General features: G+C 42.2%; 1 protein-coding gene across 1 annotated transcript in view; it reads right to left on the bottom strand.

Annotated features, from left to right (window-relative positions):
- Window positions 1-26,749, bottom strand: part of gria4b (glutamate receptor, ionotropic, AMPA 4b) — a 125,130-nt gene that overhangs the window by 17,708 nt on the left and 80,673 nt on the right. The window contains exons 8-12 of the mRNA XM_047607800.1: window positions 23,327-23,494; window positions 22,787-22,891; window positions 18,862-18,972; window positions 10,795-11,001; window positions 7,991-8,364 (exon numbers count right to left, since the gene is read on the bottom strand). Coding sequence (XP_047463756.1) covers window positions 7,991-8,364; window positions 10,795-11,001; window positions 18,862-18,972; window positions 22,787-22,891; window positions 23,327-23,494 — 965 coding nt within the window. The remainder of the gene's footprint in view (window positions 1-7,990; window positions 8,365-10,794; window positions 11,002-18,861; window positions 18,973-22,786; window positions 22,892-23,326; window positions 23,495-26,749) is intronic.

Raw genomic sequence — 26,749 nt, 5'->3', positions numbered from 1 at the left:
CCCACAATCTCATGGGACCTGAAGTGGACCCACCACATTGACAGAAAGAAGGCCCAGCAGAGGTTGTACACCTTGCTGAACAACTTTTAAACTGCAATAGTCCAGTCTGCCCTGACCACATCCATCACAGTCTGGTTTGAATCAGCCACCAGACAGGACAGGGACAGACTGCAGAGGACAATCAGGTCTGAGAAGGGGGAGATTATTGATACTGACCTTCCCTTCATCCAGGACCTGTACCGGTCCAGGGTCAGGAAGCAGGCCAGTAAAATGTTCACGGACCCCCTCACTCCCCAGACACAATCTGTTCAGACTCCTTCCCTGTGCGACAGTCGTTCCCCTGGGCTGTCGCTCTGATCGTAAATATCTGCTCCTGCCCTTTATTTAGTTATTTGTTTTCTCTAAATTCTATATTCTGATTTAAGTCTAATTTATGTTGCACAGTTTTTCTATTTTTTTACGCTTTTAGTTTTATGCTTATGTAAGTGCTTGTCTTGTACCACTGAGTGACCAGAGTCAAATTCCTTGTATGTGCGCTCATACTACTACTGATTAAGGTTTTATATGATACCGATGCCAAACCTTTGAAACATACCTGGTGCAAGATTTATCCAAAAACTGTGCCTTTTTATTTTTAATGCATTTTGTGATGTGAACAGAATATTAATTTGCAGTGTGGTCCCCCTCAACAGTGGGGTTGGGTCTGGCAGGCTATCAAAGATGGTACATTTCTCGACTTTTAAGAAAAATGCTATGCGTCGTCAGATGTTTAATCGAATCCCAGGTGTTGCCTCCCTTGTTGCAGGTTGCCTAGTCTGCATCGTTTGAGGTGAAGTACAGCCAAAGTTTTGGCCGTTTGACCGTTTAGAAGGTTCACTTTCATCCACGCAGGTGAAAAACTGACGTCACGCGTAGCGTCGGCGCAGCAGTAGAGCTAATGGGGCGTTAATTAAATATTCAGCGGCAACAAAATGAAGCAACGAAATCTGCATCAGAAGGCAGAAGAAGAAGAAGGAGGAGAAGGAAAGAATAAAACAGAAGGTGTAAGTGTAGGTCTTAATTGTTAAATTCCAATATCAACAGCGGTATGCTAGTTAGCACGTTAGCCTTGAGACCAAGAATGTTTGACAACACCGTCAGCTGCTCCGTCTGCTTGCAGACTCTCACTGTGCAACTACTGATGTAATCATCCTAAATAGCCCCTATGAGCCTTGTTTGGGTTCAAGAGTCTTTAGAGTGGATCTCTAAACGTCTCACATTACCAGATAATCTGCGCCGCACCTCCGAGGACAGAATTCAACGATAAATCCACCTAAAACGTCTGTCTGACTCAGCACAGATATGCTGATTTCTTTCACACATGATTTCAGCAACACTCTCACTTCCAACAGTTTTCTTTAAATTAAAAACCAAACACTAAAATGGCCACCGATGAACTTTCCTCATGTATTTGAGGATTGGGAATAAAAGACAAACTTCTACTTCTAACTTCTACTTAAATATTCTGAAGTTAAGCGTAACATCGTACTTCTTTTTGATGCCTATCTGCCTGCTCAAATGACAGCGCTGGCTGTTAACGCAGGCCTTTAAGGTGTGGATGTACTGTCACAGATATCCCACGCTCTTTTATCTTTCATGCTCTGCAGAAACAGCTGCATTATTTCTCGAGGAGATATAAATCTGCAGGATTTTTTTTTCTTCTTCTTTTTGTTATTTTTTTTTGTGAAACACCTGACATCTGATCGCTCCGTGATGCTCAAAAGACTAGAGTAGTAGCTCAAAACATGCTGCGGAAAGACTGTATCACAAATGGATCTGTCATTTCGCGTTCACCTCCTCAAGACGTCTGGCAAGTGCTGATTGCGATCGGAGAGGCTATATCAAAGCTCAACACATTTTTAGTCGCAGCATTTAATGAGCTGCACATCTGTTCAGAGTCAGGACATCGAGCACAGTGTTGTTCGCCTTCTTCTAAAATAGCTGTTGTGTTTTCGTCTTTATTTCATTCTCATGTGGGTATCTATGGAAATGAAAGTCCAAAAATAGGTTGAACCACTCGCTCCAGAAAAACAAATAAATGTTTAAATGGCAACCGGAGAAGCTTGTTTTTGATAAAAGCTAACTAATTACCAGCTGCTACCGCGATTTCAAAGCAAGAAATGCTAAATTGGCGCTCGGCTTTGAAGTTATAGACCACCACTGCACATGGATGCAGCGAGGGCCTCGAGCACAGCTAATAATTCACGACAAATCAGCCGAGTGTAAAGAAGGACAAGCGCCGCTGACACGAGCAATAAGCGATGCACTGGAACAGCAGTGTGTCAGCTGGATAACAAAACTAATTGGCACCGAATTAATGGAATAATAGGAGCCTCGGAGATAGACCACTTGAAAGTCATTTCGGTCTTTTCATACGACAGCTTTTATTGGCCTAAATTCACAAGTCAAATTAAAAGTTGCGTCTCGTCTGAAGCCGTCAGGAAGTTTGCCATCCGCGCGCGCGCACTCCGAGCTAATCAGCGCCAATCAAGCCAATCACGGCTTCCTCATTAGCTCGCCAGAGATGTGGCGGCGCTGACTCAGCAGAGGAGACAATGATAATCCGTCTGCGTCAAAGAGACGGAAGTGACTGGAAACACCTGGTTCAGCCACGATCAGTTTACACCTGCGTGAGGTGGAAGATGGCTGCCTCGATATTTACATTGATACTTTCTGACTTAGATCCCGCGGTCTTAAGAGGAAAACACCAGAATAACTTCTATTCACCTGGGATTTGTAGTCAATTAAGAAGACTATCGTGTCACCGTTTCATTTTAAGCTCCCCTCTTCTCTGGTTTCCACGGAGACATTGCCACTGGAGACCGGGATATTAATCACTGAATTAATTATTATGGGCTGCCTTGAGGGAGCAGAGGGGGTATTAACCCTTATTAAAAGCAAAAGAGAGGGAGAGAGCAAGGAGGAGAGGAGGACGCTCAGCGCTATTTCAACCTCTGCCTTTCCCGTCCGAGCTGTCGTGAAATGAGTCAAACTTATCTACACACAAAGAGCGGCAGAGTCACAAGAGGACACGAACCGCGGCTATAAATAAGGAGCGGCGGCACGTAAGAGCCGAGGTTTCGGGAACGCGGATAGGGCGGTATATCTTTGGTTATCTAGCTTTCCGTTTAAAAACATAGGTAGCAAGCTATCTAGCAAGCATGCATCATTTATGACCGAGTGCAGTTTTAAATATTTTAAACTGGCTTAGAGGAACAGCAGCTCCTGAATCAACAGATTGCGTCGAGCCCCTTGTGCGAAGCATTCGGCCGCGTCCTTCAAACGCGGCTGCCTTCCAGCCGCCCGTGTTTGCCATCTTCACAGGACTTCACGTGGACGGACGCCCCTTAACAACCTCATAAGTGGAAATTCTCATTAAGGTCAAGAGCTGTGACGTGTTCGCTGACATTTTCAGGAACAGCGGAGCGGAGGTGTGTGGTAATTTCAGAATATGCATGAGGGAAATGTTGCGTTATCCTTTCACTGTTCCTTCGCATTTCTTGAATGAACTAATCGGACTGCGAGATTGCCAACTGGTCCAGCTTAGTTTTTATCGTTTTTATGACTCCCCACGCTGTTACTACAAGTTGCATTTGAAGGCAGCAAATATCTGAACTGTTTATTTAGTGAGGAATAAGCCGGGCTTTGCAGAATTCAGCTCTATTTTTCTCAAATTATAGGCTATATTTTTGCAAGTTTATTCGGAGGAGCTACACACACTGAAAGTAAAGCAACAAGTGGCCTTACGTAGCTGTTTAATGAAACCTGACAAATGTGGAGAGGTGGCGTTTGCCAGGTTCGAATGAGTAATTCATGACAAACTTGTGCAGTGATGAGAATGAATGTGACTCGAGGTTTAGGATAAGAATATGATGATGTCCTTGCATGAGGTTTCTGTGCTGTTCTTTCTAATGAAAGCTGACGCAGCGTGACCTCACGCCAATCACGATGGAACAAAATTTACCCCATCGCAGCTCGCTCCCAGAAAGGCTCCAAGCCGCAAACACTGTAAATTATGCGCGCAGCTCGATGGCTTCTTACGTAACCTGCGGCGCGTGTAGACTCCCCGAAAGTTTCGGACGCTGCAGTCCGGGCGGCTCCCACCGTCCAGCCAGCTCCCTGCAGCAACACACGAGCGAGCCCCGCGGCCCCGGCCTCGAATTATTTGTCCCTTTCACCTCGGCCCCTGTCACTTCCTCCGTGCCATCTAATCTCCCCTGTGTGAAGGGGATTTGCATGTTGTCCCTGTCAGGCTAAACTGGAAGCGAAAGCGCTCCTGGGCTCGAGAGGTTCTCTGTGCTGCTGATGGATTGGGAGAGGCCCGCTGGGATTAGCGGTGACAGGTGGGAAGCAGCGGGGACCGCAGCCAGAGACTGGGAGGAGAGAGAGAGAGGACTGAAATGTAGACTTTTTATTCAGGTGCCAACATTGTTGCGCAGCTCTTAAGTCCTTATCTGCATCACACAGGCAGGCGGCGATGTGGTGGTGGTGATGGCGGTGGGTGGGAGGGGTGGTCTGCACATACGTGAACAAAGCAAGCACTCCTTGAATGGGTGCGCTTAATCACAGTCTCCTCTATAGGTTGCTTACGTGAAGCCGGGGCTATAATTTCGAAGGCGCTCTAATGTACCTCAGGATCCGCCATCTTGTGTGTGTGAGTCTCTGTTCTCCGCTGGTGGGGGGGGGCGGCTGAAAGATACAGGCCGGTTTTGGTGCTCCTTTCATCATCCTAAAATCTTACCAACTCTATCACAGTGCAGGATCCGTAAGGGCTTTAAACAGATAACAGACTTATAATATTGAAAGAGCTAAAATGTAGCCACGGGAGCCATTGTAGCAGTAGCTTAAAATAACCCAAACAAATCATCTGCTGGAACTTTAAGCTTGACAAAGCCACACAAACTGCTACAAAAAGGCTTTACAGAAAATGGGAAACCACAGAGAGCTTTCACCGGCTCCACCACGTCAGACGAGAGGATGCGATGACGGACGGGGAAGCCTGATCTTTGGGAATCAAAGATCCACTCTGGCCATTAAGCCACGCAACAAACAACAATTCTCCACCCTTCCAAAGTACGCCGTATTTTACCGGACAACCAATCTGCCTGCCGCAAGTCTGAAGGCTCGGCTCTCGTAATTTGGGCAAAGGGAAGAGAAGTCGCAGACACGTAATGAAACACAAACACGGCTTTCAGACAAAGAAACATGGCCCCTGATGTAACTGGAGCTCAGATACGAGAGTGATTCTCTTACAAGCACACAACACAGCGGTTCAGGAGAGAGAGAGAGAGATAGAGGGAAAATCAATACTAGCAGAGACACTTTCTCTCTCACATAAACACACACCACATGTACAATAAGCCACGACACACAAGTACAACACACAGCGTGAGCAGCGAAGACAGGACGGGAGTTGAAACTTAATAACTCTAAACTTATGCCTCTAAACTAAAGTCTGCATGCAAACTGTCACTGATGTACAGCAGGTTATGAGAAATGGTTTACAGATAATCTATAAGACAAAATACACATATACACTGACTGGCCAAAAAAAAAGTCACCACCTGGATTTAGCTAAACAAATAGGTATGAGTACCGATGCAATGAGTAAAATTGTAATTTCTGAAACAAGCATGTGGAAAGACACAACCTCCATGGTCATAAAGAAAATGTTAGTCTGTTTGAGAAGGGTCAAATCATTGGCATGTATCAAGCATAGAAACATCTAAGGAGACTGAAGCAGAAACTACTAAAACTGGGTTAAAAACACATTATTAAAAACTGGAAGGAAAAAAAAAAATAAATAAAAATAAAATAAGAAAAAAAATAAGAGCATTTCCACACATAAAGTGTGAAGGGAAATCAAGTGATTGGGGCTGAACAGCTGTGTAGACTTAAGAAAACCACCAATCAGTGAGGCTGACCTGTAAAAAAAAAGGCTTCAATTTGCTAGGGAGCATAAAGATTGGACTCTGGAGCAAGAAGCAAAAAGCAAGGAGGTCATGTGGTCTGACCAGATTTAGTCCAGATTTACCCTGTTCCAGAGTGATGGGTTCATCAGGGTAAGAAGAGAGGCAGATGAAGTGATGCCCCCATCACGTCTAGTGTCGACTGTATCTATGATCTGGGGTTGGTGCAGTAGCTCAGGTCTAGGTTCAGCAACATAATGCTCAAAGAACGAGGTCAGCTGACTACCTGAATACACTCAATGACCAGGTTATTCAATCAGTGGATTTTTTTCTTCCCTCATATTCCAAGATGACAATGCCACAATTCATTGAGTTCAAATAGTGAAAGAGTGGTTCAGGGAGCATGGATTGTCCACCACAGAGTCCAGACCTTAACTCCATTGAGAATCTTTAGGATGTGCTGGAGAAGGTTTTGTGCAGGGGTCAGACTCTCCCATTATCAATACAACATCTTGTTGAAGACACTGGATGGAAATAGATCTTGTGACACTGCAGAAGCTTCTTATCGAAACAAAGCTGCAGTGACTGTTGCTGTGTGTGACCATTTTGGCGGCGGCTTTTTTTTGACCATTCAGTGTATAATGAGTAGAAGATGTAATCCTTATATGATCATTAAAAGTTATTTTTTTTAAGAAACAGCTGAAGGAATAGTTCAATACTTTGGGAAATATTGTTGTATGATTTCTTGCGGGACGCGAAGAGTGATGTCACCGAACTGAATGAACAAATGAATGTTCTGATCTAGGCGTTAAAACGATCCGATCGGCACACGGCTTCAGTCATCGTTTGTGTGTTTTGTTTTTTTAATTTAAGATCGGATCGGGGCAAAAAAACTTAATAATTTGATAATTTAAGCCGACTCATGTGGCTTGTGTACAGCCAATGGCTACAATGTTTGTTCTGCACCTACGTGAAAATAAATACCCTTATTACCAGCAGGTGGCAGTAGTATGTATTCATCATTCAACGGGAGAAACGGGTTGATGGGTCCTGATTCGTGCCGATCAGTTGGCCTATGCTTTATTCATTCTAGATGATGGTGTTGTTTTGAAAATCATTTGCATATTTTGACGTTCAAAGGAGCTGAAGATGAACTACGAGAGGAGGATCAGCCAATCATGGTGATATCTGACACCCGCTGGTTTTGCCCCAACGTGAGGAATTGGTTTAAAAACTGTGTGACACCAAGGTTACTTTCCATATTCTGAGAGAAATCAGGATCCACCATTGCAGACAAATGAATTAACACGAATCTACTAACACACGGATCAAATGATTTAATCAGCCTCAGAGGAGTTGGGAGGCATTTATTTGAACTCTGGACACAGACAGAGTAGCTGTTTCTTTCTAAGCCATTTATCTCTCTGGCAAAACCAGATATTTCCCAAAAGAATGAACTGTTCCTTTGCATTAAATCCATCTTAATCAACGCAAAGCTGCAAAGTCCAAGTAGACTTAGATGAAGTAGACGTAGACTTCTGAGGTTTTCACGTCACCACAATAATCTATGAATTAAATCACTTAGATATTTGTCTACACATGCACCTTAAAACGAATCAGAAAATCCCTGACGTCTCTTTTATGTCAGTAACGTGTTTAACGTGATTAAAAACAAAACATCGGGACCAAACAACATGCTAATGTGTTATTTCTTCTCCTTCTACACGGTCACAGGCGACGGTTCGTCACAGCGGGGCGTCAAGATTTGTTCGGCTTCCGTTTGCATCAATCAGACATGTTTGAAATAATGACGAAGGTCTTAACGGGACTGACAGGCGAGGGATTTCAGTACACAATGCTCACACCGGAGTGAGCGCAAGCTCATTTGCATGATCGTCCACACTGACGCAGACACAATCCAACCTGACATGATGGCGCACTGTGATTAGAGCTGGCCTAGAGGTCATGCAACGTGTCAAAACACTGAGGGGGGAGGAGGAGAAAGTTAAGAGAAGAAACAGTTTGACGAAAGCGTGTCTTACCTTGGAGAGATGTCACAGCCCTGCTGCATGAACGCGCCCAGGGAGAACCAGAGAGAGTTGAAGATGCCAAACTCATTGGGGGGCTGGTCGCTAGGCGGACCGTCGGTGCCCTCTTCGGGCTCCTCGGTGTGCCATTCGTACGGGCTGAAGCGGCTGACCAGGAAGAGCACCACGCTCACGCCGATATAGGCAAACACGATGCACATCCAGATCTCATAGGCCAACGGGTCCAGGAAGGAGAACACCCCCGGTTTAGACTTTTGGGGCTTCTTGATCATGATGGAAATACCCAGCGACATGAAGGGTTTGGAGAAATCGATCACCTCCTCCCGGACCAACGTGATAGTCAAAGGGGCCACAGCGATTTCCGCTTTCTGTGGGAATTTAGACGGAGAGGAATTTTGGTTAGCATCCGCGAAAGGCAAAACTTGAATGATGGATCGCATGTCTGAAGTGGAGCAGGCTACGATCGAATGACACTTCTTCACCGAAGCAACATCCCAAAGGCCAATAGTCAGACAGTCATCAAACAACAAACGGAGAATTACAGTGCTCACATCGTGAGATTCTCCCTTGACAGAGCAAATCGCTGAGCGATCGAGTTCGGATGGCAGCCGTACACGCCTCAGAGTGATCAAGTTAAGACAGAGAGAGGGGGGGGGGGATAAAGAAAAAAAAGAAATTGAAAAAGAAACTCTGAATCCCTCTCTAATGCTCAAAGGCTTAGCTGGAACTCCAGGAGAATCAGCAGGGAGGATGAAATAATGTGTCAGAGAAATATGCTTACAGCACAGGAAGGCAAAAAAAGGGATAGGTCCACCTCTGAGGTCTGCAGCTGTGGAAAAGTGCATGCTGCTTTGCTGAAAATCCACAAACCAGATTACAGTTAGTGACTTAGTGTTAACACTTGCGACCTTGTCTGCCTGCTTGCTCTGGAGCAAAGGGCTTAATATCAGCAAGAATTTAAAGTTTCGTTACGACCATCCGACACTTAAGGAGATAGGAAAGAAGAAAACAGCAGCGAGGGAAAAGGAAATGAAAGAGATTTAAGTTCTTTCATCCTCAGCAAAATGCACTAAGATGACAGCCTCGGGGCATTTAGCGCGAGCTAAAATACATGGCAGGTTAAAAGGAGGCAGGGCTTTTGTGGTAGCGTGGGTCTTTTCAGCGAGAGCTGGGGAGAAATGAATGGTCTCTGAGCAAAGTCTTAGACAGGAAAGTGCTGACAACTTCCACGTCCTCAGACGTTCCCATGAAGAAGCTACCAGCTTCCCCTCTGCCCCCAATCACACACTCTGTGCTGCACTACAGGCTACACGCCACATTATATATTTTTTTTTAAGTACACCTTCAGCTGAATGTGACATTGTTCATTATCTACCCAGCTTGCATCTTTGCCCCAAAGTATGTTTTATTCTCAGTCCTCTACAGTAACCTTCAAGCCATATGGAAATGCGAAAGAATTAGCATTTAGCCTCAATGATCTTGAAAAAGGAAACTTGCACTGTAAAGCTAAAAAGGAGACTTTGACAAGCAGATACGCGGAAGTACAGTGCTTCAAAAAAAAAACGATTCTGGCTCAGTATTAATTGGGTTCAAATAGCCCAAAAGAAATAGTTTGAGGACTCGGTGAAAGCACAATATTCACACTCAACTCTCCGTATTAAAGGATCTATATTAAAGTAACGTCGGCCGTGATTTCCAGTCGAAGCAAATCTGTGGGTCCTTGTTAAATAGATGAAAACAGCAGCGAATGGAGCTGCACTTTTTTGTTCCCGTGCTTTTTGGCCGCCCCGGTTAGGCTTTACACCAAAAGTTCCCTGTACCGCTTGATCAGTCCTGACACATCCCGAAACCGCGGCTCCGCTCGCGCTCTCTGCGGTCGACTTTCACGGTGAGTCACCGCCGACGCCAAAAGAGGCGCCGGGTGAGAAAAATGCCACTTTGTGAAAATGGCACTTAGCTCATCGGGGAAAAATGACGAGAGAGAGAGAGTGTGTGTTTTTGTTTTCTATATTCATATATATTCTATTAGGTTTGACGGGTTTGTGTGTATCTCTTGCAAGAAATGCTTTTTGTCCTTGCATCTTTTTTTATGATGCAGCAGCACTAACACACATCCGACGTCATCCCTGAGGTTTCTATAAAGCTCCACACCTGCAGTTCCCCTCCTAAACACGTCCCAAAGCTCGGCTCTAATGCTGCACTAATGCACCTCTTCCCTTATTATCCGGGAACAGTGCTGCAAGCAGAGACGTCAGTAATTTACGTTTCACAGGATCTCTTAAACTATCGGCTTTTATTTATGATTTATTTACTGCTTCAGTGCATTTCATTGTCAGTTTTCTATTTTGTTTTGTTACTGAGATTTGAATTTAATATGAACTAAAAACCAGCAACTTTTATGTGTTTTAAATGATCATGTTCTTCTCTTCCTTATCCTGGAGTTTGCCTATTTTATTTGACACGCATATTATGTTTTCATTTTTTTTTTTTTAGATTCAATAACTGCAACAGACGTTTCCAGCAGTTTAAATTTTCTGCGTCTGTTCTTTAAAGGCGTCTCAGCTTCAAGTGGATATTAACGACTAATTTCTAGCTGTTTTTGAATCCGCTCTCAGTTTTCCTGTCAGAAGCCAAGCTGCCGTACAGATTTATTGACAGCACTAAAAGACCAGAAAGAGAAAAGAGTATTGTCTGTAAATACCACCATGAGTTCTCGTAGTGACAGCATGAAATCAAAGCTTCAGTGAGATGAGTCACATACAGTACGATGAAAAGCCAACTTAACAAAGAGTGCCTACCCCGTACACCAGCTCCCCGACCATGCCGTTCCAGATCTTCGTCTCTGGGTCCCTGGCGCCGTACTTTCCGTCCGGGACGATGGAGATCTTGTACTTGATGCCGATGTGTTTGGCGATCTCCGAGGCCAGGTCCACGCAGTAACCCTCGTACTGGTCGTTGCCCTCGTACATCTCCCAGTTCTTCTTGAGCATCACGTAGGGACCCTCCTACACAAGGGACCATAACCAGTGAACCACACCGTCAGACCGACAGACACACAGACACCAGGGCTCGCACTGATACACCGACACACAGGATTAACCAGGGTTGAGGTTGAAGGTTCCCTGTTGAGTTTTTTTTTTTTTGGACACTAGTGGCTATGGAGCGATGGTTCAATGAGTGAGCCCTCGTTATGTTCATGTCTCAAGCGTGCACATGATGAAATGGTGGAGGCAGTAGAAAATCCTAGAAACACAGTGACTGCTAGCTAGCAAACATGGATGCAACGAAGGTTTAAAATATTAAAAAAAGTGTTTCACATGGAAAAATACAATGAATCACTATGAAGAAAATGTGTTGAAAATGGTTTAAAGCATTTAGTGAAGCCAAGATAGCGGCATCTGCTGGCAACTGCTGGTACTGCATTTGTGTGGATTAATTAAATCACAGATCACGAAAAAAAGAAAAGACCTTCACTGGTTTCATGTTTTAAAAGGTGGAGACTGTGTCTTGTAATCTCGAAGCGAATTGAATACGACTTGCAATCAATAAATCAGTTTGAAAACTATTTGACTTGGTTATGAAAGCTGAGCAGTATTTTCCTGAAGGGACTGAAATATCAGTCTTGTAATAACTGCTAAATGTGTCATTAAATCTGAGGCTCGCCAAGGGAAATATTATCTTTCAGTTTACAAGGTTTCCTGATAAGAGTCTCAAAACTGTTATTGTAACTATACTTCCCCTCTCAAATCTTTCTTTTCAGCTCATTCTTGACCATGACCTGAAGTCATGACCATCAGTAGAATACATCTGTCTTCTAACGGACTCGGTCAAAAATGAATTAAGTGGATTTATTCTCATCTTCTACTACCGCTTATCCTAACTAGGGTCACTAGGTTTCTGGAGCCTGTCCCAGTTGTCATAGGGCAAGAGGCGGGGTACACCCGGTACAGTCTATCACACCTAGGGTCAATTTAGAGTCACCAATTAGCCTAACGAGCTTGTCTTCGGAGGTGGGAGTACCCAGAGAAAAGTGCTAACCACCGAGCTAAGTAGAATTAAGTACATTTTTCCGACTAATTTCTTGCAATTTCCAAAAAGATTTTTTTTCCGTCATAAAAAAAAAGAGGAAAATGCTGTTATTATGTTGTACAGTAACATTTTGTCGTGCCACGGGCTCAGCCGAGCCATTTGCATTTTCCCCCCTACAGAGGAGTCTTTGGTTTACCTTGCTTTTGCCTGGGGCAATGTCAAGCAAACACATCGCCAGAATAAATTGCTCCCGTTCTCAATATGCAACACGCTGCCTTCCATGACAAAAGTAATTTGTTTGGAGATACAGTACGAGCACAGAAACCATTTAAATCACAGCAAACCAAAAGATCTATGACACAGTGTGGGTCACAGCGTAGATGAATGTGGCCACCCTGATTACTTTAAGCGTTCAACTTGAGTCGGGCTTGTTTTGGCATCGAGTCATTCACTCTGACTGCATCCGTTTCTGCCTAGTCATGCTTTTCTGACTTCTCTTCCTGTCCCAGTGCATCATGCATCCATATTAATGCTTTGCAAGTCGTCCCTGCTTCCCTTAACTCCACTCTGTGCCGTGTACACACAGCATGAGGTCGTCAATTTGAGAACCCACGCATCTCTTTCTGTTGTTGTACGACATTAAATAATCCCCAAACCCTGCATCTCCCAGTCGGACTCCCGCCGAGTAAAGTAATTAAATTTAAAGCTGTGCCACTCAGCTTTTACATTTGATAGAGAGCTGCTAGTTATTTCAGTGCCCAGACTTTTTTTTAGGAGTTTTGTCCGTCTCTTGCAAAGTTTCATGATTCACAGCTGGAGAACAGATAAGCATCCAAGCAACCTTTAGCAGATCAATAATAACAGATGCAATTCCAATTAAATCTGCATAGGCCATTAAAGTTAATTCGCACCCAAAACTATCTTTGCAAAATTATGGGCAGAATATACCAAACACCTTTCCTAATTAGGCCTCCATCGATTGAACTTTTGATGAATAGTATCATTAGGTAAAAGTTTATTTATTCATACATAGATTTTATGTCTGAATAAAAGTTTAAGAGATTAATGGTAGGTGTTCTGGTTACTGTTTTGTGGTAGTTATCCATAAGATTAATTGGCTGCTGAGGTCAATAATGAATAGATTGATGGACTCATTAATTAAATACATAAATAAATAATAAAATGTATAGATTTAGAAATAAATAAGTTTGTTGCAGCTGACCCATAAACCATAACAGACTGCAACAATTTTTATTGAATGCTTTTTAAAGAAAATAAATAATAATACTAAAATTCTGCACCACTTAAAACACGTCATGTTAAAAAAAGAAATTCATAATACTCTTCAGATGAGTCCAAACCATTTTAATTATGAAGGCTTAATCTGCCAGTTGATCGTCGTGTAGTGTTTTTGGCTGAAACATCAGAGGCAAAACAGCTGTAATCCATATGACTTATGACAGTGGGGGGTGGGATGGTGGTGGTGGGGGGGCAACAGTGAAGTCAGCCAGAGGAGCAGAAGGCATGAGAACAGAGCAGAGCGTCAGAGGTCGTCACAGCTAAGACCGGCATGTCTGACAGGCCGCTCCGTAATCACAGCCACACTGCTTCACTCACTGCCTAATGAGACTAATCACACATGGCATTAAAACCGCATACACACAATACAACGCCCACAACGGATGTCAAAAATCCATACGTACACAAACACATGCGCCCGCGTGGGACTCGTCTGAGCTGCGTAAAAACCCTGTTTGGCGTTGTGTGTGCATTGTGCAAGATAAACAATCTGTGTGATTATGAGCAGCAAGTCGCCAACTCGACAATAACTTGACCACGAGCGACTGGCAGCACAGCGTGATGCTAACGCATGTTAGCATGTCTCAGTGTGAGGGACTGATTTATGGACAGAGACTCTAATCACATTTTTATTTGAGTGAGTGTTTGATAACTGAATCGAACCACACACACAAAAAAAAGTATTTTAGCAGATTTCCACTTTTTGTTCTTTCTTTCTTTTCTTTTTCATTAAGGGACTGTATTTATTATTTAGTGCCACATTACAGCCCTGTCCAGGGTTTAAGGTGACCATGGTGCTTCAATGACTTACACTACAGCTATAGGCAATCCTCAGCTCCTTATGGTCTGGTTGCAATAATAAAGCAACGAAACACAATGAAAAAAAATAGATATAGATTTGTTTTTACAAGGTGCTGAGCTTTGATGCTTAATTGTACTTTTTAACATACAACAAGCCTCATGGAAGAATATGTTTCTGTTCTGAAACTCTCTTTCAACTCGATTAACCTCCTGAGACCCAAGCTTTCATTTGGTAGACATTTTAAATTTATTTATTTTTTGGGATTAGTCGGACCTAAGCATCATCTCTAAACAGGAAGTAGTAGTTTTTTGATAAAAAACAGTGTCCTCATTTATGGACACTGGGATTATTTCGTTATTTACATTGTAAATTATCACCAATTTGTGACAAAATATAAAACTGTTCATTTTAATAACATAGTAGTGCAATGACAGAATTGCGAACAATGAAGTCCCAACGTCCTCAATCAATTACTTGCTAATTGGCACGTCATAGCAAATTAGAAATGTTAATAAGCATAAATGAATATGTTTTAGCCTTTACTACCACTAGATGGCAGACTGAAGCGTCCACTAATGAGGACAACGGGCTTAAATGAAGCAGAATAAGCTGCAATAAAACCTAAAACTTAACGTCCCCACATGAGGAGCCAGCATTGTCTACATCTCTCTCTCTCTAAAAGAACCTTCACTTTCCATATAATGATATGTGCTCAATTTTTCATTGAAAAAGAAAAGAACTCAGATCATAAGGTCTTTGTGTTGCAGATTAGATGTGCAGTAAACGTGCCATATTCTTTAGAGTCTGCAAAGGTATCAGGGAATACGTGAACATTACCATTAAAGCTATTAATGCCAAAATATAATATAACTGGAAATATAATGGTTTGACCTAAAGTTAGCCTTGGAAGCAAAGCAGTCTGTCACTTATATGCATTGGAAAAAAAGTGAAATTGATAGAGATTTGTAAAGAATTGTCCTAGAAACTGGTGAATAATGTAGTATGTATTATGTAGCCTCAAAAAAGGCCTGGTGCTGAACTCAGTGTTCTCAGTGCTCTTCATCAATAGGCCTCGGATTTGTCAACAAAATTCAAACATTTCCTCCTCCTTCAGTAAAAAAAACTGAAAAAAAAAAGATTAAAGCAGCATCTTTATCTTTAGAGCTCTTGCCCTCCAGCCGTTTGACAGAGTGCCAGGTTTAAAGTGCAGTCAAAAAGTTTAGGCTCAGTCAAAGGTTTCCTTGTCCATTGCGAGCTCCTCTGTTGATGCATCAACCTCCGGGCAACAAGACCTCACAGAGATCCACTCAGTGCTTTAAGCTAAAATTACAGACAACATTCCTTGGCAGGCAACCCCACTGTGGGAACATTGTGTCCTTGTTGTGACAATGGATATTTCTCCACAGCTTCTAAAGTTGTAAACACTAAAGTGACACGTGTACACAGCTCTATCGAGACGTTAACTCGTGGATAATTTAATTAACAGCAAGGACAAATGTCTGGAACCTGTCAGCGGTGGGGAAACCGATTATGTTTTGGTGTCCCCCGAGCAGATCCCATCTTTTAATACCCGCTATCGTCCAGTCTGATCTCAAATAAACAAATGCTTCCCTTCTCGTCTTTGTATTCACCTCAATGTGGCTCCAGAAAGTCTTTACTCCATAAATGTGCTGGTCATCCAACGCCACAAACCCCTGAACCCTCTCCATAATATATTTTTTTACCTTGAAATTTTTGTCTTCTTTAAACGTTAGCATTGAATGTATGTTGTTGCTTCTATTCAACCAGCCTGAATGGACTCAACATGTTTTGTCTTAAAGTTGCTGAATCAAGTCGATAGTATGTAATGATGTTCTCCTAGTACAACCGCGCCAAACATCCACGTGTGTTTAGTCACGTGATTTTGGTTCTTCTTCTTTGACTTTTGCCAGCTTTAAAAGTAGGTGACCTCATTAAAGCAGAAGAGAAAGGAGACGTAACAGCAGGGGTCCTCAACGTTCTTTAGACCAAGGACCCCAAACTGAGAGATTAAGAGAGGAGCATATAGGCTGTATATAATTTACAGATTCAAGTTTTACCTTTAGTTATAGCTAAATGTAGTAGACACAGTGAATCACCACCAGTCATGTTGTCCTCAGTAGTTGGCTGATGGTAACAAGCTGCACTGTTAGCTTCTCTTCTGCTAATATAGCAGCATGGATTTCACCTGAGTACTGAATAGACTCTTGACCAATTGTGGTATTGAGGAACCTGACAGAGTGTAATATGCAGCCTTGTGATTGGCTCGGCAGCAATAGGGGCGTGGCCTACTGTGTACAGGAAGTTTAGATTGACAGGTCTCGGCTAGTGTGGCGCTCTGTGAAACAGTGGTTTTTGAGACAAGTCCTGTATTGATGAATGAGTCAAGTGTTGCCTCCATTTATCCCTTTACTAAAATATGTTGGATTCATGTTAATGTCTATATAAAGACATTAAAATTTGTGGGGGGAGCTTATGGAGGAAAATTAAAATTAAAATGTATATAAAAATGTCCAATCAATCAAAGATTTTGCGACCTCCCTGCAGCACATCCGCGGACTCCCTAGGGGTTGTGGGCCCCCTGTTGAAGACCTTTCAGGTTTTAGTCTACAGCGGAGTTAAATTACTATTTAAGATCAGCTTTAGCTCAAGCCTGATACCAAACATTTAAAAAAAAGGCCTGGATCAGCTTCAATACCGATCAGGACTTTCCTACTACTAAGGGCAACCAAACAGAATTTCCTAGTCTCAATGAATTATACGACGCATTGAGAAATGTGTTAACTGCTCTTTCGTTGTTGTCGGCAAAATCAACTTGTGTACGACTGTGTTGTAGTTACCATCACCTCATACTTAAGATTTGATTAAGATTAAACCACAAGCTTCATTTCTTCTTTTGTTGCTCTTCTATTGCAGACATCTTTTAAAGGCCAAGAAATGAGACACGTGTGCAGCTGGTAAAGCTGGATCTCAGATGTGATATGGATTTCAATGGTGTGAACATTGTGCAAACGTAGGTCTGGGATATTAGTAGCCCAGCTTAATCAAACAGTAAAACCAGAGGGCAGCTAATCAAGAGTTTAATAACAAACAAGTGTACTTCCCAACATGTTAAACTGCTCCGTTATAAGGGCTTCTCAACTGAAATATCTAATAACACTAAGTCATTAAGTTTGTACTAAACCCACATTACTCTCAAGATAAACAAACATTAAAAGCGTGCATGAAAGGCAGCCGTCACTACATAATATCATGCTGCATAAAAGCGTGATGGATATGAACGGTGATGATTATGACCGCATTAGTCTTTATAAGCTGTTTTAAGGCTTAAACGAAGCCCTCGGAGTGTGTAATATACTGTACGGTAGAGCAGATAGTCGGGAGAAAGAGACAGATTTAGAGCAAACACGAGTTCAGCGTATTCACACGAGAGCAGGGTCCACAGATCTTATGCAAAAAAAAAAAAATTACAATATCAAAACAGGATAGGATTCAAGCTGCGATTGGCCACACAAACACACCAGGCGTGACAATGTATGAACACACACAAGCAGGTGTAATGGGAGCTTGTTTATGCTAGTAAACAGACACTGTGCTGGTTGGAGTTGGGGCCCATTTTTTTTTTTTTCTTTTTTCTTTTTTTGCCTCAATCCACAAGCAACATCCTTTAAAAAACAAAGAAAAACAAAACAAAACCAAAAAAAAAAAGACTGTCTTTTCCCTCCATTTGCATTTCATTTTCCTCTCGAGGGGCTCCATTACGGCTCTGAACGGCTCCATTTCTCGCTCAGATTTCTGAACAGGGTGTCCATTAACATAGTTGCCGTGTCTCTCTCCTCTCCCCCAGTGTCTTTAGGGCTCTCAGGCTGTTGTGTCCATCACTCTCTCTCCCATTAAGGGCTTTCATATCCTGCTTGCGTCCAACTGGGGGGGATCAGTTTCTTAAAATGGGGTTCCTCATCAGGGGCTGAAAAGAGGGAGGGATTGTGCTGAGCTGTGACTCTCCATTCCCACCTCCTTCCTCTCTCCTCCACCCAGCTGCTACACTGTATGCACGCTCAACATCTGGCTGCGTGTACAGTAGGCGCCCGTCTCGGAGGGGGGGCCACTGTCACAGCCAGAGATTCGCATGCCATGCAAACGGCCGTTTGTGCAGTGTGTGCTTGATTTTGTGGTTGTGTGAAAGTCTTATCTCTGCGACAAGAACGAATGCCTCGGTGACGGCAGCTGCGTTTCAAGGTGTTTATTGGTGCAGTAAATCAAAGACTGTGTGTGATGGCGGTAAGCTCAGGTGCTGTATAAAGTTTTATTGAAGTTTCTGTTGGTTTAACAAAAAAAACGAAACCCATTTCTGTACTCAAAATGTTGTCGTAGCATGTTATCCCTGAAATCTGGGCAGCCGCGGTTTATAATATAAGGGCTTTATGTTGAGATTATTTACTGGAATGTGCTTTTTCATCCGTCTTCCACTAAAAACATTGCTACTAAATGTGTTTTTATGGCTTAAAAAACAAGAGAAATGGTGCATTTGGACAAACTGCAGCTTTTTACAACAGAAATGTACTAACTGACCACTATATACTTTCTTTTATTATTATTTGATGTTTGGTTTGGAGCCAGATAAAATCATTTCCTAGCATAAAAACTGCTGGTGCAATATCGGTGCATGCTTGAGTGTGTTGAGTGTTGAGTGTGTGCACACATGCCGGTCCCTTACCATGATGGTGGTAACTACGACGGTGCGGTTCTCTATGCCGGACGTGTCGTTCGGAAGCAGCGGAGAGTCCTGGATCAGCACCAGCTTGTCTGCGTCGTTCCAGTAGCCGATCTGCGGGTAAAACCGAAATATGAGGTTCTGACGCTACAGTTACGTGGTGTTCAATGCCACGTGCACAACCTGGGACATTATTCAGGAGGTTTTTGTTAATGTAATCTTAAAAGAGCAAAGATCCTAAACATCTTGATAATTTTGGGAGGAAATGTTTTAAAAAAAAGTTTGGTGAATTAAACTCTAAATAAAGATGAAGTATTTTGTTTCTGTTTTTGTACATTTCTTACTTTTGGTTTTACCGGTTGTGTGCTTTAACCCCCTGGAGTATAGTTGGTCGTTTTTGACTATTTTTTGGTTTTACCTTTATATCTTACCTAAAACCACACTAAAACCATAAAATCTGAGTAGGAAAAAGTTAGATTTTTCACTGTGAAAACCACAATCACTCATAGACTGAATATAGCGTCGCTCCCACAACTTGTCCCACTTCCTTAGCAACCATTGACACATCATTTCCTGATTGGTTGATGGGATGCAATATTCAGGAAAAAAAATGTAGCATAAATTATTTATAGTAAGTCTAGTCTTACTTGGCCTATTAACACAATTTAAAAACTGGTTCATAGTTTGAAGTTACAACTTTCTACAACAGTTGAAATGGAGTTTCAGTGACGCTGTGTCTTGCTGCTACATCGTCTGAAACTGGTCATGTGATTTGGATGCACTGGCGCGTCCATCGACTCCACAGGGTTAAACAAGTTTAGAAAACTCTGAATACTGGTGGATCTGACAGATTCGACGAGGTTTCGCTCCTCCTCCTTTTCATCAAACAACTTCTGGTCACCATTAATCCAACAATCCATTAAATTGTGCATGTGGCATCACACTCCTATGGCATGGTGGATGTAAAGAAAGTAAAGGTTCTCTCACTTTGATGGTGCCTCTCCTGGACTTACGTGACTAATGATGCCATGATTATACACCAGTCACCCACAAAATTAAAACCACTCACTGGTGTAATGAATAACATTGATTATCTCATGGAAACCTCTGGTCATGGCATTCAGGTGGAAGTTACCGCCCACTTCAAGGTTGTTGCCGACCAGACACCCGTAACCCATAGCAACGACACTCTGTCCCCAAACTCCTGGACTCTGTCCTCTTAACCAATAGGACAACCTACATCCTGGTGTCAGACACCATAGGACACCCTCACAAAGGCCAATAGTCCATTCGCAATGAGTTAATACTGTTTCAGAAGAACAAGGGAGACCTACACAGTATTACACAGGTGGTTTTGATGATGTGGCTGATTGGTGTATATGTCACCTGTGTGTCTGTGGTCACGTCTCGGCACGTGTCCAGTGATGAGGTGGTTGAAAGTTTAGATAAAACTTTTAATTGGATCTTATCTTGAGATTTATACTACAAGAAGCAATTGTTTCCACAGAAAAAGTCACTATATTGGGGAGATAAATTACATGAGAAAATACTTTTATTTAGGCAAAAAGTCCTGACATGCAATGCAGACGACCAATTGGATTGTTTTCCCCCAAGGAATGGCCACTGTTATTTGTCTCTGCACTGAAGTTTATTTAAAGTTTTACCAAATAATTATGGGTCAGGGCATTTAATTCATCGTTGCCATTTTACAGCTATTTTTGGTCATTAAAATCCAAGTTTTTAATCAACTTTTAAAAAAAGTAATACCGTATGTCACATCTAAACCTCATGGCGTCATCAGATCAGACGTTATAAATATTGAATTACAGCCTGGACTCAAACGAAACTCCCTCACAAGAGATGTCTGTTTCAAGATTCACGTTGACGTTGATGCTTCCTCATGTTGAAAGCTAGGTCACCTTCAGCTGACATTACCGTCCTCATACAGACGTCCTTCTGGGAGAAACTGTTGCCACAGTATGAACATCTTGTGACAAAGGATTGTTGTGAGGTCCTACATGATGCACAGTATCGAATAAAATGCCTATATCTGCAAACAAAGTATTGCGCTGAAGCATTTATTTTAAAGCAGGTAAAGATAATAAAGGTAATGATAATTAGTCAGAGCGGGGATGCTGGGAATGGAGAGCTGTGATTGGCTGATGCCTCCTCTGTGCTGGGGCATTAGGATGATTGAGAAACAATCAGCAATTATTGTTTGGAGAATACGACAGACACACACTGTGTGTGTATATATATACTGTATATATATATGGACACCGAGGCCTGATAGGACCCTTGTATTGGTGGGGTACAACAGGCCAAAGCAGCATTTGATTGATAGGAACTCCTCTCCTGCTTCCTCCTCCTCCCCTCCTCCTTCTCTACCTTGATTGCTTTCTATTTCATTTCATCCTCTCGCCATCACTCTCACAAGTGCTCTCCCTCTCCCCCCCTCTCTTTCCCATTTTCAGTGAATTTCATTTACAGACAGCCAGCCTCTCATAGGGCACGTAGAGGCGCTAGAAGAGGCTGAAGCTAATCCAGGCAACAATGGCAGCCCACTTATGATAACAGAAAATGGGCACACTGCATACTGGATCATCTAAGCCTCTGGGTATTTTTCAAGATAGCAACCTGTGCACGTCTCTGACCTGTTTTATACCCTGTGCAGTCCATGTTTTACACATTACACGCAACTAAATTTGTTGCCAGTTTACCAGCTAACAAGGATGCGTGCGCAGGCCGCTAGAATATAAAATACATTTTCCACAATTTTAAGATGATTTATGGATAACACACACGTACACCTCAAAGTAGTATCAATAACACAAGCACAAAAAATTCAAAATTAATGAAATAACAGCCATATAATAGAGGAATGGCTTTTGAAACTTTTCTCATAAATAAAGCCCTAATGTTGCAGAATAAATGTCTATGTTGTGTTGTGGTTATAATGGAAGTCAATGGGACATTTTTGACCAATTAAAGTAACACAATTAAAGTAAATGTTAAATCTAATGCTACACAAAAACTAATAATGCAATCAAGTCAATATTTTAGATAATCTTGGTCATATCAAAAACTAATTTAAAAAAATGCCCCAGCCTCCCAACATTCATTTCATGGAAAATTGCAAATTTTTATCTGATTTTATTTTATTTTTTGTAAAAACAAAAACAAAAGCAACATTACCTAATCAAACTGCCAATTATTGAAGAATTAAAATCCTCAAAATGATTGAAACATTGGTAGTTTTGTAAAGTGCCAAAGTGGTTTTAAGAGGTTTATGCACAAAAAAAATATATTAATAATTTTTCTTTTCAGACATTTTTGTCCTTAATGGCTTAAGAGGTAAGTGTTTTTTTTTTTCAGTGTTCTGTTGACCTATTAGGATTTATTTATTTATTTACTTCAACCTTTGTATAGAGAGTGACTTTGTTACATAAAAAATTGTGCCACATGCACCAACACAGTTAAAATGATGGCCAAGAGAAGCCAGATAAGAGGGAGCAATCCAGATGTTGGCCAGTATGTACAAAATTAAAATCAGATAAAAGATTGTACAGATTTTAGGGGGTTCAATCTCTTGTCAAGTACAATTGGCGGCAGTAATGCACCTCTAAGATGTGTTGCCAAACTCAGCTGCTACTAAAGGAGAAAAAAAATGATTTGTTTTGACTATACAAGACTGAAGTGAAGCCAAAGCAAGCACAGCTCCCCCTAGTGACTGGCTGCAGTATAGGTCATAAGCTTTACCTCCTCCATGTTAGTGGATGTGAGTTGGGCGGAAATAAAACACGTCAAATGCATATAACTTTTTCAAGGATGGTTTCAGTCATTTTAGTTAATATAAGTTAGTTAATATAATATTGATGCATGTTCAGCACAACACAAAGTGTGAAAGTGGTGTGGCGTGATGTTTTACCCGTCTGGGTCCGTTATTCTTCAGCTCAAACACGTCCATAGTGTAGTTGACCCTGCGGCCATAGTGGTCAAACTGGACATTACCTGTTAATCCCTGCAGCCGGACCTGCACACAGAGGAGGACACAGAAACACACACCATGACATGATACAGATGAACACGATTGTTTTTCTGCTCCCACTTAATGTATTATAATAGATGGAAGATTTTAATTAATGAAGACAGATTTTGTTTATGTGCATCACATGGCTGAAATACACTTCCAGCTGGTTTGAGGGCATTAGAAAGATTCAATATTTTGCCAAATATGATTTCTTCCAGAGACTGAACCTTTTGTTCTCCTGCTTCCTCTAATGGGTACCGCTGTAACTACACGCCAGCTGACACGCACCTCTTTAAAAGCGCAACCACGCATCGAAGCTACGATTCTAAAGATCAGAGTGAATACTAACATGAAATAAGTCGAAGACACACACAACGTATAAGACAACTCCGCCGCGAACCTCCTCCAAACGCTTTCATTTTTCCTCTCTTTCCTCACCTGTTTGAGGGTGCGCTCCATGTCGATGCCTTGGTTCCACGGGGCGGCGGGGTTAGCCAGGCAGTCGCCGGCGTTTCCCCGTCTGGAAATGTCCACCTTCTGCCTGCGGAGGTTCCTGAAGGCCTCGGCCATCACCATCACCCCATCGTACGTCAGCGCTGAGGTGTACTGGGAGGCAGGAGGAGGCGATCAGAGATTACTGTATGCAACACACATGCAACTTAACATCCCGTAAAAACACTGCAGTATGCAGAATTATGTTCGAACTTGTGGTCGAGTCGATTTATTAAAAGGAAAATAAAACCCAGAAGGGAGAGAACATGTGATTTGTAAATTACAGTCTTCGCAACCTGAGGCTTCCTGGCCGTTTTTACTTACAATGCTGTGGTACACACACATACTGGGCAGAGGTATGAGGCCAATTAAATGCTAATTTAGCGAGACAGGCAAAATGTTCCGCAATATTTGCTGGTCAGATCTTTTTAAAAACAATGTAGGTATAAGGCTGATTCTGAGTGCGTGTACTGTTCCTGCAGGGCCAAGCAGTACGCAGCTCCGGCCTGGCTGTTACAGAGCCACAGCAGTTTTACTCAGCTCATTATTTTCTGCAAATGGAAAGTAGAGGAGGGAGATAGGAGAAAAGCATATTCCCCACAGTGTAAGTCTCCCAATTTCCCCCTAATCTATCTCTGACCTGAAGACTCCTCACCTCTGATTTACCTCTTACCTCTGATTATTTTGGTCGGGGAAAAAAAAAAAAAAATCACCCTCTCCCTCGTGAGCCATACATTTCCCTAAAACTCACCTCTGGCGCGGCACAAAACTAATGACGAAAAGGCAGCAAGATGGAGAATGAGCGGAGAGGGGAGAAAGGGAAAAAGGCGAGTGTTTTGTCCAGCCGGGTAGCAGGCTGGCATTAATTATCCCGGCTAGCAGGAGTTCATTAACTTTGCCTCCGGCCGGGGGTGAATCCTATTCATTAGACCACTGCTCACTGTGACATTATGGCTCTCTGTGGAGACTGCTGCACTCTATCCCCCTGTTACTGTTTGACAAGCTGCCCAGAGTAATACACACACGCACAGACAAACAATAAAGGTGTGGGATAAACAGTTAGGACATTTGTTACTGTCTGCTTTCTCGCATCTTCATGGGCAGATGTAACATTAGTACTAATGAGACAGACAGCAGACCAATTTGAATTGTGAAAAAAAAATTGAATGTGTTGGTCAGAGGTCTACAACCAAGCGACATGAGGAACAGCCTACATGAAGATCTGAAACATTTTGGGTGTGTGTCCTTAGAAATGTAGCCATTATACTGAAGAGTTATTTACCTCCACATCTTCCAGCTATATTGACCTACCTATATTCCTTTGCATTAGGGGCAAGTTTTCCTGTGCCAAAAATCTCGTTTCGCATAAGTTAATAAGTAATAAAGTTTTCACATTTGATGAACGCAATTTTCGCTGTAGACCATTCTTGTAGTGTAGTTGTGTGCGAACAGTTCGTTGTGCCTGATGCTCCGTCTCCTCTGTTTCCGCTCAGTGGGGCTCAGCTGAGACGGCTCTGGCCTGCAGTGTTGTGGACTGATGAACTAATGGAGTTCAGGGCCCCAGAGCGTTTCTTATTGGCTGATTTGAAGCAAGGGGCGGGTACTGCACAGGCTGCACTAGCTCGGCTGATATAGTAGCATACAGTAGCTAATTAATGTTTAATTCATTTATTGCATGATGAACTGAGTTGACTTCCTGACTAGTGTGCGATTTAAGACTTTACTACTTCAGCAGAAGTTGGAGATAAAACATTTGGGAGCATATCAACCGGAGGATTTAATCATTTCTCAAGAGGGAAAAGACAAAACTAGGTCATTCAACCAGGAGTGGTGGAAGAGGAAAAGGTCTTTAGTGAGTCTAATTTATTCTTAATTTTTAATCTAAATGGAATTCATGATGTAGTTTACATATCGTTTGAATTATAGTGGAATTTGTCTAATGCGTAACTGGCGATACGTGTGTGGGTGTGTGGGGGGGACACAACCTCATGGAGCTGTACTTGTCTGTGGAGGTGAAATATCTGTTTGACTGTCGTATATTGTGGGTGGTGACTTTGTATATTGATTGCTGTGTATCGGTTGTGCGCCATTCACGCCATGAGTGGTGAATTGTGTTTTTATAGTTGTCACGTTATTGTTTCGATCTTGAGTATTTGATAAAGTAAGATCTTGAACACTGCCGTTTGGTGGTGCTATTGATATGACAACATATGGCATTTTTTGTGTGATGACATTATTCAACTGTAAATTTGACATCACCTGTTTGTTGTCAGGTGTTGTGTTGTGAGGGTATTGATTATGATATTTCTGAATTGAATCATAATATTTTCTTGCACAGCCCCCCAGCAGAATTTCCAAGCCAAACTCGCCACTACTTAGAATACAACGTCATCACTGACTCTAATGAGTTATTGATATATATTGATAGGTAGCCTACTGATCTTAGTGATCTTATTATTGCTATTGCTATTGAAGAGACATCTTGCTTTCAGTTATGCAAGTAATACATTGAATCAGGTGAAAAAACTGGAAAAATGCTCTCACTCAGACTAAAACAAATGGAAAACGAACACTATATTCCAGGAATATATGATTGTAAGCGTTCTTTAGTATGTGAGCAAAAACAAATTAATGCAGCGTTTCAGGCATTTTATTCTAATATGTGCAAATGGGAGTATTATTCCAGTAATGAGGACATGGATAACTTTCTTTTAAAGATATATCATTACCCTCCCTAAAGACTAATGAAAGGGAGTCACTGGAGACGTGTTCTGAAAATGCCATCTCTGCCATTAAAGTTCCTTCCAATGTGAAAACACCACAGTTTTACAAAAGATGCATATCCTGCAGACTGTGTATGAGTGTTTGGCATTTGGCTGACACCATCTTTTTATTGTTGTGTGTATTTTGAACCCACAGGTGACAAGGGGGAGGAGCTGGACATGACCAACCTGTGGGCTTAATTCAAACAAATATACCCAAATATACCAGCTCAAAGGCCCCATTCAGACCTAGTTCTTCCAATGCACACTGGTTAATCCAATCTGATCACTTAGACCACATTTGTTTGGGTTAGGGTAGGGCTACTGTTAGGGTTAGGGTTAGCTGTGTGAATGCACAGTGCCTCCTGGGTCACATTGATATACCACTCCTGTGCACACAGAACAATTTGGCCTCATTCATTCTGAAAACAAAAAGCCACACACACATACAACCACCAGATAGATACACAGATAATAAATATATGTAAAGAGATAACATCTTAATGTGTGTGCAGAGAACATCACTTTCAGACAGTGATGGAGACGTTACAGCTTGTTCCAAATGCATCAACGCAGTTTGAAGTTCTGATACAGCGACCAACTAGAG

Source organism: Mugil cephalus, chromosome 15 (genome assembly GCF_022458985.1).
Source record: "Mugil cephalus isolate CIBA_MC_2020 chromosome 15, CIBA_Mcephalus_1.1, whole genome shotgun sequence".
Taxonomy (NCBI): Eukaryota; Metazoa; Chordata; class Actinopteri; order Mugiliformes; family Mugilidae; genus Mugil; species Mugil cephalus.
This window is presented reverse-complemented; position numbering and strand designations above follow the sequence as displayed.